Source organism: Sciurus vulgaris (assembly GCF_902686455.1).
Source record: "Sciurus vulgaris genome assembly, chromosome: 7".
In the NCBI taxonomy this organism is placed as follows: Eukaryota; Metazoa; Chordata; class Mammalia; order Rodentia; family Sciuridae; genus Sciurus; species Sciurus vulgaris.
Window position 1 is genome coordinate 113,553,197 of NC_136467.1, and position 19,065 is coordinate 113,572,261.

The following is a 19,065-nucleotide window of genomic DNA, read 5'->3' on the forward strand; positions in this document are numbered from 1 at the left end:
GAAAAAGGGCACAGCTGCTTTGGAAAACAGTGACAGTTCCTCAAAAAGTTAGATGCAGAGTTACCACAAGACCCAGCAATTACACCCCTGAGTATACATCCAAGAAAATGAAAACCATGTCCATACAATCACTTGTTCAAAGAACCATTATTCAGAGTCAAAAGGTAGAAAACACCCAATTAACAATCCACTCATGAATGGATTAAAAAAGTGTGGTATATTCACGTAATGGAATATTACTTAGCAATAAAAAGGAATGGAATACTGATACATCTTACAGTACAGTTAAATTTTGAACAGTATGTTAAATGAAAGAAGCAAGTCACAAAATATTGTATGATTCCATTTATACAAAATGTGCAGAACACAGAACACTAGAAAGACAACTGCACAGGGCTTAGCAGGTTTGAGAGGAATGGTGAGTGACTTTAACAGTACAGGGTTCCTTTACGGTTGATGAAAATTTTCTATAATTATGATGATAGTTGTTCAACTCTGAAAATACTGTAACAAATTATATGCTACATTATATCTCAATAAACTTTTTTAAAAATATAATTTCCATTAAAGTCATTATGTTACCATTATATTGCCTAATAATTAATTTTTCCAAAAATAAAGTTTTATTATTTTTCTTTAAAATTTTAAGTGCCAAATAATCATAGTACTAATTTTTTCAAATAGCACCTTGAAAAAGTGGAAGACAGGATATTCCTGTGTGTCAGAGAAGACAAGGAAAAGCTGAGGCATGGATAAAGTAACAAAACCAAAAATACATATCCTGCTGCACTCTGCACTCTTATGAAATGTGTGGAGAAGTGTACAAGTAATGCTGAGCCAAATCAACACAGAGCATCTATCAGAAGCATCTATACACTCCAAGCCACCAGAAGAGGGTGGCTAACAGGATTCTCACAACACCTACAGTCATTATCATCCCCTATTATTAACAGGTTTATTCAGTTTAATTAGATTCCTGTATGTATTTTGGATTATTTAGGGGTCTCCATGTTTCTCCTGTCAACAGCAGAATTTTCTTTCCCAATCTGACTAAACAAGTTTACCTGACATTCTACCTGGTTATGAATACCCCAGAACGCATTCTTTAATTATGCTCAGGGTCCAAAAGAATAAATGCACAATCACAAAATTGCTTTATAAACTCTTTGATATGCTAGATATCTTACTAATTTACTTGTGAAACCCCATGTCCAGGTCTCCTCAAAGTCTTGAGTTGGCTGATAAAATAACTAGTGAGCAATAATTTAGTGGGCATGCATAAACAATACAAAATGAGAATAAAAGCTCTTCAGAAAAAACTCTTCAGAAAGAACAATAAGGGTTTCTAATAGGGGATCCCAGGAGGTATTAAGAGCAAATTATTATTATGAAGAAAAGGAAATGATATATAAGTCTAAACTTTAAATTGGAGGCATCCAGCCTTTTTTCCTCAGGCGGGTCCCAAAAAGCTAGCCAGCTGTACACCCCCACTTAGGCAATATTAAAAGCTCCTTCTCTGAGGAGTCTGATAAACCTCAATGAAAAAGACCTAGTGATACTGACATCAAGAATTCCCCAATGAAACATCCCAGTCAGAACAGCCTCCAGAGAAGCTGGGAGTCAAGAAGCTTCACCCACATAAAAGTTTACAGTGAGCTTCCAATTGCCCCTCACCCTCCACATAAAGTAAAAGTGTCAAAGATCACCAAACATTTGAGAATATATGTTTATGAAGGGTAGAGGACAACAAAATACTTGAGACTATAAAAAGTGAAAAAGCTGGTAAAAACAAAACAAAACCATGATTACTAATAGTCCCAGAGAAGTAAGAGAAGATGTTCATGAATAAGAATGGATATTAAAAAAAAAAAAACTAAACACGTTTTAAAAAAGCTCTAAGAAATTAAACAGCCAAGCATGGTGGTGCACACCTATAATCCCAGAGACTCAGGAGGCTGAGGCAGGAGGATTGCAACTTTGAAGCAGTCTCAGCAACCTAACACCTAACTAACTTCGCCAGACCTGGTCTCAAAATAAAAAATTAAAAGGTCTGGGGATGTTCAATCCCCTGAGTTCAATCCCCAGTACCAAAAACAAAACAACACAAAAAATGAAATAAACATATCATCTTAGAAAATTTAAAAACTGAATAAAGATAAAAGTGGAAAACCTACAAATCAAAAAATTCACAGAAAACTGGAGAGGAATAAAGACAAAAATTGGAGTTCTATAAAGAGACCAATGAAAAGGAAGAATTTTTTTAATTCAAACTAATTTTCAAGAATTAAAGCTCACAAGTCTTTAGAATGAAAATATTCACCAACTACTTAGCAGAATGACTGAAAAGATTCACACAAAGAACCATAGATGTAATAAAGGAGATCATGAACACTTCCAAAGAAGGAGAAACTAGGTTTCCTACTAATAATCTGAATAACACAAAAGGTCTCACCAGCAGCAGCAGAAGCCAGAAGATGTAGGAATCAACCTCAATATCTATCAACAGAGGAATGAATTTTTAAAATGTGGTATGTATACAAAATGGAATACTGTTCAACCTTAAAAAAGAAATCCTAGCATTTGGAACTTGGGTGAAACTGAACAACATCATATTAAGTGAAATAAGCTAGGCACAGAAAGATAAATACCCTATGATATTACTTATTTGAAAAGGTTACACTTGTAGAAAGAAAAATGGTGGATGCCAGAGGCTGAGGGGTGGGAGAACCAAGGGGATATTAGTCAAAGGAAATGAAACTTCAGTTAAACACAAGAAATCTACTGTACATCATGATGACTATAGTGAAGGACTTGAAAATTGCTAACAAAGTAGATTTTAAGTGTTCTCACCACAAAAAAAAAAGTATATGAGGTAATACGTATGTTAAATAATTTAGCCATTCTAAAATATATTCATGTATCAAAGCATCATGTTGAACACCAAAAATATATACAAATTTTACTTGTATACAAAAACTAAATTAAAAAAAAAAAAAAAAAAAAAAAACTACCTCCCACGAATCCTTTCTTAGAAATTGAAGGATATGCTTCATTGACAAGAGAGTAAACCAAGAAAGCCAAAGATATGGGAACCAGAAAAGACAGGATCCAAGGAATTTTCTACAGGACAGTGAAGGGAAATCAAAAATATAAAAATAATAAAACATGCTGTAAACAAGATCCAGTGAGTTATCAGTCCTAATTAAAGCATCCCAAAGTTCTGGGAAAGACTTCATTAGGAAACAGAAACTTTTTGAAATTAAAAGCTCTGAAAAAAGTTTTTACTCCTGAGCTTCCTCATGCTGTGAATGGAAAACTAAAAGCTAGCCCCTGTGTTTTCTGGCTAGCACTGCCTAACTATATCTGTGGACTTATACTGCCTGTCTTTTGTTTCTATAAATTTTAACCGCTTCTGTATGACTAATAAGAGAAGATACATCTAACTGCTTCTCCCCAGTTTGACAAAATTGCACAAAATTCATTTTCCCTTTTTACATCATTTGTTTATTTCTTAGGCAGGTGGGTGGCCAAATTCAGACAGTCAGTTATCCTGGTAGTTACCCTGGCTCGACTGCTGGTAACCTTTAGAAAGATGAGATTATATGAAATCTGACCAGTTCAGAGGAGACTGACAGTTTATATAGTCTATAATTCAATTAGTACTAAGTATTCAAAAAATTCAGTAACTGAATTAAAAAACAAAGTAACTCCAAGGAAAAAACAAAATAATATACAACACAGTATTATGCTACATATTATATACAAATATATATTTGTATAACTTGTAAGTCATGAAGCACCTCAGGGCTCAATAATGAACAAATAGGGTTTACAGAATTGTAACTTCAACCATGAACCAAAACTATAACATAACTGTAATGGACAATAGTACTATATATGACAAGGGAAAAACAGAAAAAGTCTGTGCATGACAGAGACACAGGGTGTAAGAGGGCCAAATGTTCAAATTCTATATGGAGAAACAACAAATAATACTCAACACTGAAAACAATGAAGTCATAAGTATCTTAGCAATAAGAAAGTAAAAACGAAGAATTGTAATTGGTACCTCTGCAGAGCAAGCAATGAGGGACATAATTGTTTTTCTTACTAAACCTTACACAATCATTTGACTCTTGGATCAAGATCCTGAAATTGTATTTCTGACTGAGAGAAAAGAAAATGAGATGTAAGAATATTAAAATTCTCAATAGTGTCTTCCAGGTTTGAGCAAAATCTGACAGGCATACAGACACCCACGGAATACAAAGAGCTGTGGATGCGCCATGTGTGAGGGAGAGTGATGAAAGCAGTGCCACTGACACAGTATGTCAGTCAAGGAGAGAAATGCAAGGCAGTTTTTTAAATCACTGACGCGTACATCTTATTTCCTGCTAGGATTATTAGGCAACGTGAAAATTTTAAATCCTATGTTTTACTGACAGATATAAAAGACTAGTAAAGGTAGAAGGACTGGTTTCAAATTGTTATAAGTTAATAATGTAGAAAAGAAAATCACCTAATTACTGAATCTGCTGATTTAGCTTCTCTACTAGACATATGTTTCAGGATCTATGCATTCAGGACTCAGTTTCAAACTGCTGAGACCCTGAAAGAAACAAAACCAAACCACTTAGTGTTCTCCTTCATGATACCTTTAAGTATAATAAGTAACGTGAAAGGCTTCTCTACTATGTGGTACTATACCTGCAGAATTCTGTCCTGGGAAGCTGGTGTTCGGGGTGTTCTAAGAGCAATGCTATTGTTGGTGACATTGTACTCAGACAAAAGAGTACTGGAAGCAGAGTTTGTTATGCCAGATTCCTCAGCAGTCTGACGTGCAATTTCACTTGCTTGGCCTACTTTTACAACTTCCTGAAGTTCTGCATCTGAAATCTAAAAGAACACAATTATCACAGTAAGCAGCATTTTAACTAAGAACCAATACAAATTAAAATTTCCATATTCTAGAAAAGATGAATTGCTGAAGCTGTATGATGAACACACAGGGTCACTGAACTACCCTATCGTTTTTGGCTTATAAATTTCTATTTTAAAAAACTTAAAAAGCCCTTCCTACATACCATGAAGGCAAAATTCATCTATGGTATAGAATCGAGCTACAACTGCTATATCTCCATACTGAAATTCTTTCATACTAATATGATTATGTACATAACTATCCATCTGGGAAGGAAAAAAACCAAACAAATAAAAATATCAGTCTACTGAATCAAGATCCTAAAGAAAATCTAAAGGTAATTTTACCAAAATAAATATTCCAAGGAGTATTAAGGGAAAAATTTCAGACAAAACTGAATTAAAAAATACTACTAGAAAGAGCAACATATGACAAAATTTGATTATGTTCATGTTCACAAGTCTGTGTTGAGGCAGCCAACAGACTCCTGGGGAAACAAACTCTGCTGGTGTCCTAAGTCCCTTCCTCTGCTCCATTAAACCTGTCTGATTCTGAAGAGCTATACTACCTTTTTTTTTTTTTTTTTTTTTTGGCAGTTCTGGGGATTGAACCCAGGGCCTTGTGCATACAAGGCAAGCACTCTACCAACTGAGCTATATCCCCAGCCCAGAGCTATACTACTTAAATTCAAAGTTCCCATGTTTCTGATCCACTATTAGTAAGTCAAAGGACTGCAATAAAATGGATGAGGGAACATTTGTATCTCTCTTTTCCACAACTCCCACATTGATTTTTCAGAGCTGTTCTTTCATATATATATATATATATTTTTTTTTTTTTTTTTTTAGTTACAGATGGACACAATAACTTTATTTTTTTAATGTGGTGCTGAAGATCAAACCCAGTGCCTCACCTGTGCTAGGCAAGTGCTCTACCACTGAGTCACAACCCCAGCCCATTTTTTTTTTCAAAAAGAAAAAACGACGTAGCAAAACATTCCCTGAAAGAAAGCAGATTGAAGTCCACCGTGCCAGACCATACCTATCCTGATCAGCTAGGAATAAGAGGCCCAGAGCCCTAATTGGTGACAAATTGCTAAGTGTTAACAATTACTTACTAAACAAACCATCATGGACAGTTTAAGACTTTATATAATAATTTATACAGAGAAGTTGCTTATTTATCATATTACACCACAACGATTTATTTTTATGTGTGGCTCACCCATTACACTAACTTCTTAAGGGCACTCATAACAAGGCTGAAACAAAGGCCCTCAAACATTTGCTGAACAAATGAGATAAGCTTATTAATTCATACAATTAAAAAAAACTACTTTTATCAGATTACCTGAGGAGCAGGAAGAACTAGTTTGCTTCTCTTTTTAGTAAATTCAGAAACACCACTAGTTTGAAGAATAGCTGATGGCAAATCAGATTCTTTTTTCCTTTTCAAATGCTGTTTGTCTTTTTTTCTATCTCTTCCTTCTTTCTCACTATCATGGATCAAGGTAGAGAAGAAGAGATTTTAAGTTACACATTGGCAATAACAGCAAAAGCCATTTAAATATTCATATCCTTTGAACAAACTATCTTATTTCTAAAGAAAATAAAAAAGCAAAAATAATATACACTAAGTTGTTAGTACATTCAAAAATGAAAATTCAGGAACAGTAATAGAATTATTAAGGGGATACCTTAAGTACTAAAAATTAAAACGACTCTGAAAACTGACAGGCAAATCATTACATATTAATGGCAAAAGAAAAAAATTTCTACATTATGATTATATTCATACACAAATGTATATGCACATAAGGATGAAGATGAATATGCAAAAAAGAAACAAGTAAATGAAGATGAAATTAAAACACTGAATTTTAAAATTTCTCCTTAATATTGTCATTAAATTGTCAGGATTTTAAAATACATAATTTTTTTAAAAGGGCATTTTAGTACTGAAAAAGGACACCCAAAAGTTGTTGAAAGCCTAAAGCCAGGATCAAAGCAGTCTTTCCAAGCTCCTATACCATCTTTCCTTCTGCCTGTTTTCCTTTCCCCCCAGCTAGTCTACTCCTTCCAAATGATTAGCTTTCTTCTTTATCTCTTTATTCAAAGATCCCATAAAGCAAGGTCCTGCTTTGAGAAATATATACAATCAAGTACATTCAAGAAAATCCTGTGTTACAGTGGCTGCTATCTGCTTAGAAACCAATCATGTCAACAGAAAAGCAAACAAAAAATTTTCTTAACAAGTATAAAATGTTCTCCCTACAATAAGGAGATATAAGATTTAAAGAAACTCTATTTAAAAAAAAAAAAAAACTCTAAAAATAGGTGAAATCCTCTGTACTCTAAGACATAAATATTTATAAATATACACACTTATCCCCATCAAGTGGAAGACTTAAGAATGGAAAACAGCAGTTTTTCCTTTTAATTGCATTTTAATGAAAACATGGTAAAGTTTTTACTTTAAAAAAACAACATTCTAGATATTAACAGATTTTTTCCAGGCCATTAGTAAAACATCTATTTGTCCAAAAATGTACAAGAATATCAAGATGTGATTTAGTGAGTAAAAAGTCCACTAAGAGCTGGGTGTGTGGTACATATCTGTAATTACAGGGACAGGAGGCTGAAGCAGGAGATTCTCAAATTCAAGGCCAGCCTCAGCAACTTGTTAGATCCTCAGCAACTTAATAAGACATGTCTCAAAATAAAAGAGCAAAACTGGCTAGGGTTATAGCTCATTGATATGCACCTCTGGGTTCAAATCCACAAAGAACCAACCACCATAATTCAAAAGCCACACACGGCATTCTCTGCTAACAAAATGACAGAGAGGGTCACGGGTCACAGGGTCACCTTTCCCAGAAAGGTGACTGCATTAAATAAAAACAGTATAAGCAGGTCAAACTGTGATAAATAATAAAAATTTAGCTCTGACAATAACAATACTTGGCCCTTCACAGAATTCCTATTATACCTATTTCCAGAATCAGAAAGGCAACTTACGATCTAAGTTCCCCATCAAGATCCTGCTGTCTTAATTTCCTAAAATCTGCATCAAGGGCCTGGTAGTTTTCCTCAGAAGTATCATAAAAACCAAGAGCAGGCTTTTTTTCAAATGGGATTTCAGCATTATAATCAACTCCTCTTTTCTTTTTTCTTTTCTTCTGAATTTCTATGCCAGCTGCTCGAAGTTCTCTTCTTTTTTGGAGGGCAGCAAGACGCCTGAAGAAAAAGAATGCAAAAATCACCTTGAAAATCATGTACCATGGGAAAAGGATGAACTTATTAAAGAGTTAAAAAAATTACCTGGTTATTTGGGTAAGAAATGTTTATTCTAAACCCTCATCTCATACCATTCACCAAAACAGTTTTGACTTAAAGGTGTGCACACACATACATGAACACTAAAGCAAAATGAAAAAGCAGAAGAAACTGTAAGTAATTATGTATCCTATCTCTGGATGAGAATGTACTTGCTAAATATAAATTAACATCAAAGGAAAAGATCAACAGGTTTAAGATTTAAATTTTACAACTGCAGCACTATAAAAACCATAAATGAAATTAAGAGGTAAATAATAGGAAAAATATTTCCAATTAATGTTAGGAATAATTAAATATAAAAAGTCAATGCAGGGGCTGGGGATATAGCTCAGTTGGTAGAGTGCCTGTCTCGCATGCACAAGGCCCTGGGTTCAATCCCCAGCACTGCAAAAAAAAAAAAAAAAAAAAAGTCAATGCAAAGTTTTTTAAAAACTTGCTCCAAAGGGTAGGGGAGAACAAATAAAGTATTATTTGATAAGGAATCACAAATTAATAAGCGCCATTTGTACATATCTAATTGATACCACTCCACTTATTTTAGTGAGAAAGGTGCAAAAAGTAGAAAGCCTCCCAAAAAAGGTAATGAGAAAATAAACTGAGGTAGCTTCCTTCAAAGAAATGTAGAATTATGCATTAAAAGCCTAAAGTTTTTCGAATTTTTTTAACTCTGCAATTTTACTTCTAGGCCTCTAGCCTAAGGAAATAAGTCAGAACATAAGCAAGGACTAATTAGAAGACTGTCCACCAAGCGCTGTTCATAATAGTAGATAACTGGATACAATCTAAACATCCATCAATAAGAAATTAATAAAATGAATCTATAACATACCTGTAAGACAGGATATTATGCAGCCATCTATGTAACCTTTAGAAAGGAGAAACATCTCCTCTAATAGACATGGCAAAAGGCCTAAAACAGAACTGTGTAAGAACTGTTTACACACTAAAGCACAACATGGAAAAATTACCTATCAGTGATTATGGGGTGATGTAAAGGACGTCCACAAAAATTTAACCATGATTATCAGTGAACATAAAATTCCATCTAATTTTCACTTTTTTCTTTGTACTTTCCCATGATGCTATAACTTTAATGATTTAATGACAAGAAAAGTTGCTCACAATATTACAAGGAAGGAAAACAAGTCACAAAACAGTATATAAAGGTGACTTCCAGTGTAAGTGCATGAGGAACTCCATAAAACCATATCCCCAGAGGCACTGATGAAAATTACATATATAAAAAAACAACCAGGGCTAGGGATGTAATTCAATGGTACAGTGCTAGGCTAGCATGCTCAATGCCCTAGGTTCAATTCCTAGTACCACTAAAAACAAACAAAATCTTGGGGTATAGTGTGGCTCACCATTTGCCTGGCACACGTGAGGCCCTGGGTTCAATCCCCAGCACCACAAAAGAAAAACAAAAGCAAAAAACGACCAATTAAAGTTCTGGAAAGTATCTTACTGGGACATGGCCAAAAATATAAATATTAATAGTATCTACTTAAAGTCAGCAAGAAAAGCAAACAAAAGTATAGAAGCTGAAAAGAGACCCACTATCTCCCACCCCCCAGCTAAGGGAGAAACAAACACCACTTCACGCAGTCAAGACTGCAAGGTTCCTTTTCTCTGCCAGCTCCCAGGGTCAGGACTTTCACTTCAGGAAATGCATGACATCAGAATTTCTCACCCTGCCACCAGACACCCACTTGCAGAAGCTGAGTTCCATCAAGAATGCCTGAGAAGTGAAGCTCCCCTGTTCTACAGTGCCACCTTGGGCAGAGTGTTGCTGAGACTACTACTTGCCCCGGCTTCTGGGATGAAGGTTCCATGCTGAAAGAGACACATTAAGGAGAACTGGGCTACTACACATTACACCACGCTCCTATTCCCCAGCAAGTACTCCGTTCATAAAGCATGAGTGTCACTCAGACACATGGACTGTTAGAGCCCTGGGGAAGAAGCAGGTCACAGAACAGAAGAGTTCCAAATCTCTTTCCAAAGGAACCAACTTCATCCGCAGAGTGTAAAGAAGTTCTAGCCTGAGGACACTCAAAAACAATGGTAAAAGTTGTTGTAAAAGGCAATTAAGAAACTAACAGATTCACTGGAGATACAGGCACAACTATAGGCTCACTAGTTAGCCAGAGAGAAACTGAAATAGAAAGCTGTGAGGAACCCTCCTGGGGTCAGAACAAATCCTCAACAATGATTCCAGGTACTATGCCTTCAAAGGATCCCAAACTGGACTGATCAGGTTGTGGAACAATCTATACCCCAGGACACTGATAAAAACAATGCAGCACACAGCTAGGTAGAGTCAGGGAAAGGGATGTCAAAGAGAGCCCTGCCTAAAACCTGCCATCCTGAATAACTATGGGCATATCCAAGATTGCTCCTCTCTAAGAAGCAGCATCAGAGGGAAGCATTTCTTGCCAGGAGGGAGGGAAGCAGAGAAGAGAACACTAAAATCATAAAGTTGGTTCACCAAACAAGTAAACAAGCAAATAACAACAAATGGAGGCTGGAAGGGGCAGTACCTAGAATTGCTACAATATATCATCTAAAATAAATGTCCAGTTTCCAAGAAAAAAAAAAAATGATAAACATATTACAAAGAAAGTTATAAGGGAACCAAACAAGATTAACAGCTGACTTCATGTATGTGTAAATATAGGTGGGTTTATATACACATAAACATACATCTATATTGAAAGAAAGTTTTAGAAGAATATATTCTAAATATTAATTTTTGTTCTTTAACGGACACAAAGACTTTAAATCACATTAGAAAACCTTTATCACATAATGCTAAGTGAATATAACAAATCCTTACAGAAAATACATATTATACCAGTCATGTCCAAAAATGAAAATATTACCAGGTACTGGAATTAAAAGTATATTACTTTCACAATCAATAAAAATGCTTTTAAGTTATTAGATTTGTGATTTAACATTTAAATAGTCCTGCATGCACTTTGCATACAGGCCAATCCAACCCGTATGTACAATACAACTTATAAAAATGTGTTGATTCTTGTAGAAAACCTACAAGAAATTACAGAGTTAAAATCTGCAAAAATATATTGAAAGCAGTAGATGTAGGCTGAATTTGGACTTTTCTCATATGTATATGCTGTAACCCTAGCCCACCCACATGGTTAACAGGGTCTAAAATCTCGGTCTCCCAATGATCTTCTAAATAAGTCTTCCAAACAAAAATGGAAAAGTAAATTTTTTTTCAACCTTACATTCTTAATCCTAAATAGTATAAAGCATAGAAAGGTGGCTAAGACTGAATAGAAAATTCAGCAACTCCTCTTGGTTTGTTTTCACTATCCCAGGCCAGTCATGCTGCCATCAAGTTAACTATCCTAGGCTAGTGATTGACCAGTTAGGCCAACAGCACAGCATCCTCAGACATGAAATAATGCTCTATCTCACTTCATGTTGGCACTTCAAAGCCAACATGATGCTATTCATCATGTCAGGAAGTACTTCCTGGCCAGCTTGAGAACCACAAAAGGCACTGTGAAGGTTAGGGAGTTACTCTAATGCCTGAATTCCAAAAGTTAATAAGCTATTTTACAGTTCAGATGGTCTATCAACTTCATCTTGGTTTCTGGGCCACGAAGAATATCAATCACAGATTTAAAACAAGAAACAAATAGAAGAAAATGGAAAAAATCCTGAGTAAAAGACAATGCCTAATATATATTCACTCATTTTTTTTTTTTTAATTAGAGCTTTACAGTTATACATAGGAGTTGGGTTCATTCCAGCAGTCTCATATGTGCATGGAATTGATTTCAGTTCACTAGCCCCCCACTCCCAACTTTTCTCTCCTCCTTTTCTCTCCCTGCTCCCATTCTCCTTCCGCTACCCTACTAGACTTTCTTTCACTTACCTATTAAATTATATTTGATTGGTTCTTTATATCATCCTATCCTTCCCTCCCCTCTCCTTAATTTTACTCCAGATTCTGCGTATGAGAGAAAACATTCGACTTTTGAGTTTCTGAGTCTGGCTAATTTCACTTAGCATGATATTCTCTATTTCCATTCTTTTACCAACAAATGCCATAATTTCATTCTTTTTTATGGTTGAGTAGAACTTCATTGTATACATACCACAATTTCATCACTTCATCTACTGATGGGCATCTGGGTTGATTTCACAATTTAGTTATTATAATCACTCATTCTTTAAAAGATTTCTATGAAAGCCTAAAATTTGGCTCAAGGCTCATCAATGTCATGTTCAGCCAAGACTCCTGTTTCATAGCCAGTGCCCTACTAAGAAGAGAAACCAACTGGCAGTCATGGAAAAGTCACACAGTTATGTGTGTCCTCCAGTCACTTGACTCCAAGATGCTACAACAGATGAAGCTTTGCTACTAACAGATCAAATACTAGGTAAAATGTGCACTACTTCTGTCCTATCTTCAACACTTTTAAAAAACGTAGTTTTTATATAACTACTCTGAAATGGTTGTGGGGGATAACAAGTTTTTTTAGAGTAATAAAGCAAAGGAATATCAGCAAAATAGAAATTGGACAATTAAGTTTATCATTGACTAACCCAATTTTAATGGGTCTATGAATTCATAGACCAACTATTCAAAATGAATTGAGAAAACCATACCTTGCTTCTTCCAATTGTTTTTCTCTTGCTTTTCTCTTGGCCTTCTTTCCCTGAGTATTAGCCAGGCGGGCTCTAGCTTCAGAAAGCATCTCGAGTTCATCTGCAAAAACAAAGAGAACAACTGAGATCCTTTCCAACATAAGCCAGTATGTAATATACGCTAGTGCTTAAAATAAGGAAAAAACATAAATATACTCTTTATATGGTGCAGCATAAAAGAAAAACTAGGTTAAAAACCAGGTCCATCACTTGCTAGCCATGTGACCTGGTCACATTTACCCTCCTTGAGCAATTTCAACTTCACAGGGCATTAGGTCAAAGAACTAATAAGTAGCAGACATGGATCTAAGTCCAATTCCTCTGATTCTGGGTTCAATGTCTCACAGAATCAGCATAAAATCTCCAACACAGTCTTACAGTATTGCCTTCTCACAGAGATAACTAATCTGTCTAAAGGCAAAGAAGGACTGAGGTCCAATATTCTGACTTGTTGGATAAAAGAATGAAAAACAGAACCTCATACTTTTGGGATAGCTAACCAGTTGTATTACACTGCTTAATATATTAAATGAATTGGAAAAATGGAAGACAAAGGGAACTATCCAAAAGAACAACTATTCTATAATAGAACAGACTAGAGATATTTGGAAAGATACTTAGAATAACAACTGCTAATAAAACTGGGATTCTGAAAAGTCAGAGTAGTTCAGAGGAATTTTAAAAGTTTAAGAGGCCTGAGGAGTCTACAATTACCAAAGAAACTAATTCCTCACAAGCATACACTTACCCTCATCCATATCAATTGGATCAGGCCGTGCTGGTTTTGTTTCTGGATTTGGATCTATTTCTCCAGGTTTAAGTTTTCGTGGATCATCTGTTGTTTCCTCTTCATTGTCTCTTTGGGCAGTTTTGTCCCTAAAAAAAGCTCAGATGAGTTAGTCACAGTTATCATACCACTTGGTACTCTTTTTTTTTTTAAACTCAATGGATAAGCGTTAACAAAATAGAGCAATTCTATCATTGCTTCATCTGAAATAAACAGCATTAAAATTCTCTAATTTCAGAGAGTGCTTCAATTCACTATCAAACAGGATTCAAGCAGCTCCTTAATCACAAATACAGTGCAGCCATACAAACAGAAACACCAACAAAAACCAAAATGTTCTAATAATTCATTCTCAGCAGTGTGATTATGGGTGACTTTCATTTGCTCTTTCACTGCTATTTTTTCTCCCAAATGTTCTATGATGAACATGTAAGACCTGTATACTTACAAATTAATTTAAAAAAAAAAAAAGTTATACCAAAAGACATAATTTTGATTAACTATATGACATTTTGAAATATAGAGCCCAGTAGCTTTAGCTCCTCTGGCTTTAGTCATATCTGAAATTAAAACTTTTAGTATTTCCATACTAAAAGTTTATTCAATCTCATTAACATATACATTATTTTTTTGTATGTGGGGGGTACCAGGATTCAACTCAGGAACACTCAACCATTGCGCCACATCCCCAGCCCCCTTTTGTACTTTATTTAGAGACAGGGTCTCATAGAGTTGCTTAGTGCTTCACTGTTGCTGAGGCTGGCTTTAAACTCAAGATTCTCCTGTCTCAGCCTCCTGGGCTGCTGGGATTACAGGTGTGTGCCACAGCATCCAGGCATATACATATATTTTAAAGTGCTTTGAAGATTCACTTACAGGAGAAATTCATAGTGTTCCAAGCACTGAGCCGCTGTTCTTCCAATGATTGGAGCAATAGTCCTCCACTGAGTTGGCATCAACTTAGCCAAGTGCAAGAGTTTTTCCTCTTCTTCTCTGGACCACTCTGTTTTCTTAATGCTTGGATCCAGCCATTCATACCTATTAAAAAGACAGCACTTTATACACTAATCAACTAGTATAAGTATCCAATTTCCACATTAGATACACTCACTTCTACTATATGAAAAACATGCTCTCATCCTTCAATTACTAAAGCTTCTCTTTCTGATGAGAATATTCACTGTGTGGTTAAACTTATCCCATTCAATACTCTCCATCTCACTATATTCTATTGTATTGTAATTATGTGAGATTCATAATACTTTGAAAAGGTAACTTGACTGAAACATGATCATATGCCTTCTTTCTCAAGTGACTTTTTTTATTTTTTACTAGAGATTTTGAATTATTTGGAAAAAAACAATACCACCTCTTTTTTTTTTTTTTTTTTTTTTTTTTTTTTTTTTTTTTAGTGTTTCTAATTTTCGTAATACTTCCTCATACTTTCTCACAAAACCTTGGCTTATTTCTTTAAGCATTTCATTATACCCACTAAATGCTGTTTCATCACTGAATGTTTTTGTCTGGTATGCTTTTAAATTTAAGTAAAAATACAATGACCTCCTCTGTCTTTCTAATACCTACCCAACCCACCTTTTCCATCCAATTCTTAGCTAGATGAGAGGCTGGCAAATAAGACATAAGTCCTCACAACCTCTAAAGCGAGAACTTAGTGCCACTAAAAGAAACAAAATTCCAAACCACTTCATCCTCCTGGGAACCATCTTCCTCTCTGCAGTCCCATTTCTACCTTCTGATCCTTTCCTATATCCAAATGCCTAGGAAATCAGGTCACTTCTGTACAATCCAAAGTTTTTCCTGGCAGCAGAAGGGTTGGGGCTGGGACCAGATCACTTATGCCAAAAACAAATGTAAACAATTTAATGCAGCCACTTCCCTGTGATTTAAAAGGTGATACCACAGATGTATTGTTGGCCTACATTGCATTTTAGTGTAGCAAATATACAATACTTCAATTCTATTATGAGAAAACTCAGTTACTGTGAGCTTGCCCAGAAAATCAACCATTCTTTATCATTTGTTTCCTTGTGAAAATAAATCTTAAAACAACCAATATATGAACTTTTGGAACACAATCCATTTATAAGCCTGGGACCATCTGTCCTTAAAAGATTTTATGCTTCACAAAGTGCTCTCAAACATATTAACACATTTAAAAATGGAGCTTTGATCTCCATCAGTTAGTTTTAAGTATTTTTATCCCTAATTGGAAGAAAATAGGGGCAGGGAAAAGGGAAGAGAAAAAAGTCTTGCCCAGGATCACATAGGAAGCAAAGAGCAACTAAGTCAAAAATCCATTTCCCACTCTATATCCTGATGCCTTCTTTCTTTGAGAAGATCTGAAGAACTGACATTTCCCTCATCAAAATCAAGGTCACTTTTTCTTTTCCATTCTGTAACTCATACATACCATCTGGCTTTGCACTGCTTTGCTGATTTTCTATGCAGCAACGAGGCAATCCTAGACCACTGGTTTTTCCCATATTTCATTACTGCTGCTTTCAGAATTTCATCCTAAAAGAATAGTCAGAGAGAGTATATTCAATCACAAAATTCCAAGTAAGAAAAGACAAAATTTAAATCAACTCCGATGGAGGGGGAAACCCTCAGGTTAAAAAAGAATAGAAAGGTAAAAGGGGGACAGGGTGTTGGCTTTCACCTGTAACCCCAGCAACTCTGGAAGATAAGGCGAGAGAATCACAAGTTCAAGGCCAGCCTTGGCAACTTAGTAAAACCCTGTCTCAAAATTTTACAAACAGCCTGGGGATGCAGCACAGGAGAAAAGCACCCCTGGGCCAGACTTGGTGACACATGCCTACAATCCCAGCAGCTCAGAGGCTCAGACAGGAGGATCACGAGTTCAAAGTCAGCCTCAGCAAACGCAAGGCACTAAGCAACTCAGTGAAACTCTCTCTAAATAAAATCCAAAATAGGGCTGGGGATGTGGTCTACTGCCCCTGAGTTCAATCCCTAGTACAAAAACAGGTACAAAAATAACAGCAAGCAAGAATAAAATAAAATTTAAAAATTAAGAAGAAATCCCTGAGGACATCTTACCCTATCTTGCATATGTACTCCTCAACAAACTGGAAGCAGAAACAGCCCAATCTCAGCAACACTACTTCCTGACAGAGATTAGTAAAAGTATCCTCCAGTGTGCAGCTCTTTAAAAGGTACAGTTCATTCATTTATACAATCATTCAAGAAGCATTTCCTACATACTTACCTTAATCAGGTCTGTGTACTGGGGAAAAGAATCAAACAAGACAGATCCACAGCTCAAGAAATAACCTGGGACTGTAGTCGTGCATGGCATTTCCTTTCCAATCCCTTAATACCCACAATGACTCAAGAATCCAAATTTCAAGTTTAACCTAAAAATTAAATATTTCTCTCCCACCTACCCAGTCAGCTCACCCAGTCTTCTCTACTATCTAAATACTACTTCACCAAGGCACCCAACACAATATGGAATGCACCAATCTCTGAGCAGCCTAAGAAGCTAAGACACAGACACAAGGGATGATGAAGTCACAGATTAATGCACTTGGGACATTTTACTTTTAGAATTTTTCCACATCAAACTTGAGCTACATGTCTTGTATTTGAGTTGCTGCAGTTCATTTCCCCTCCCATTAACAGATGGGTTTTTAAAAGACTGTAGGGCTTTGCCCACTGCATAGAAATTGTGCTGCTACTTGACTCTATGTGTTTCTCCCATAGAAGTCATCTCCAATTTTAACAATCTGGTTCCCTCATTAGATTAAGTAAGTTATCATTGCCTTTATTTGTAACTTTGTTGAAATAATGCTACACTTCAGCACATCTTCAACCGAAATATATAAAGCAGGTATCCACCCTATTACATTCACACCCAAACATCTGACAAAAACCTACTTCATGTTGGTGACTATCCTAGGTTCTAAGGGTATCAAGACCTGGTCCTTCTGCAGTGCTATCTGGTAAGGGAAGTAACAACTAGCACTTACTGAAAGACTACTATGTGCCTGATTCTGTTTTAAATACTCCAAATGTCCTACCCATTTAATCCTCAAGGAATTATCTCCTTTAGAAAAATGAGGAAAGGGAAGGCCCTAAGAGGTTAAGAATTTTATCCAGCATCATACAGAAGGACATGATACTTACAAAAGAACAAAATAAACTATAATAAAATAGATAAAAGAGGTGGCACAAGACTACTGGGGATGCAACTAACTCTTATAGGGTGCATGAGCAAAGATTCCAAGATGTGTTTCTGAATGAGGTTTGAAGAATGATCAGCAGGACGCCAAGCAGTAAAAATACATTCCAAGAAGGTACAAGAGGAATTATTATTATTCCAGGAATCAGTAGATTCAGTGCAGTCTGAATTTAACCTGCATTAAAATTTAATTTCTATTTTACTCCAGTTCTACTGCCCTTGGGCTCACCCAGGGCATTATCCATTACGGTTTTTGGAAGCAAACACTATGGTAGGCAGTTTGTTCGGTCTGGCCTCTATCCCGGCAAAGGCGAAATAACAGGAAGTTAAGAAAAAGAGACCTTGGGCTCTGTCGGGCGGACACACAGGTTATGCCTCGGTAACAGATAAGAAAAGGGATGAGGGCGTAAACGGGCTCTTTGCTTTCCCTGTGCAAGGGAGTCAATGAAAAACAAAGTTGTGGCCACAGCAGCAACTTTATTTTCGAGTCCCAGAGAGGGACCGGGTGCTCGCACTGAGAGGATGGTGCCCCAGAAAATCAACTCTCGCAGACGTCCCATCTCCCCCGCCAGAGTTCCTCCAGAGGAGGAAGGGGGCGCGTCCTCAATTCAACGAACATTCACTAAGGGCCCAACAGATGCCTCGCAGTGAGCTCAGAGCTGAGTGGCCAGGTGGTTAAATTGCGATCCCTGTCCTTGAGGCGCTGAGAGAACACTCGGCCTGACAGGGTAAAGGCCCAGAGCGTCCGCTCTCGCGCTGAGGCCCCCCAGCAGACCCCGCAGGGCATCCTCCTCGCCTCCCAGACCTCCGTGCGCGTGCGCACAAGCTGTCGGAGGGGGCGGAGGGCAGCGGACGGCGGGAAAAGGAGACCCACCTCGGTGTTCCTCCACACGCCCCCTTTGATCATAATTCGAGGCATCTTGGCGGCGGAGTGTCCCGGCAAGCGGCCGAGAGGAGCTTCCGAAAAGTAGTAACGGAGACTCGGTCACGAGACCCAAAGCCGCCACTTCCTCCAAACGCGACCTTCTGCTTTGAAGAGATCTGCGCAGGCGCGGGAGGGCGGGCCGACCAGCAGGTCTCGCGAGATGTCGGTAGCAGAAGGGAAAGA

The 19,065-nt window shown here is 36.7% G+C and overlaps 1 protein-coding gene across 1 annotated transcript in view; it reads right to left on the reverse strand.

Annotated features, from left to right (window-relative positions):
• The window catches only part of CDC5L (cell division cycle 5 like), a 50,476-nt gene extending 31,465 nt beyond the window's left edge, over window positions 1-19,011 (reverse strand). Inside the window, exons 1-8 of the mRNA XM_079147681.1 lie at window positions 18,832-19,011; window positions 16,167-16,270; window positions 14,612-14,773; window positions 13,697-13,824; window positions 12,910-13,009; window positions 7,939-8,157; window positions 6,272-6,416; window positions 4,708-4,896 (exon numbers count right to left, since the gene is read on the reverse strand). Of these exons, the coding sequence (XP_079003807.1) occupies window positions 4,708-4,896; window positions 6,272-6,416; window positions 7,939-8,157; window positions 12,910-13,009; window positions 13,697-13,824; window positions 14,612-14,773; window positions 16,167-16,270; window positions 18,832-18,876 (1,092 nt within the window). The 5' untranslated portion in view covers window positions 18,877-19,011. The remainder of the gene's footprint in view (window positions 1-4,707; window positions 4,897-6,271; window positions 6,417-7,938; window positions 8,158-12,909; window positions 13,010-13,696; window positions 13,825-14,611; window positions 14,774-16,166; window positions 16,271-18,831) is intronic.
• Between the last annotated feature and the right edge of the window lie 54 nt (window positions 19,012-19,065).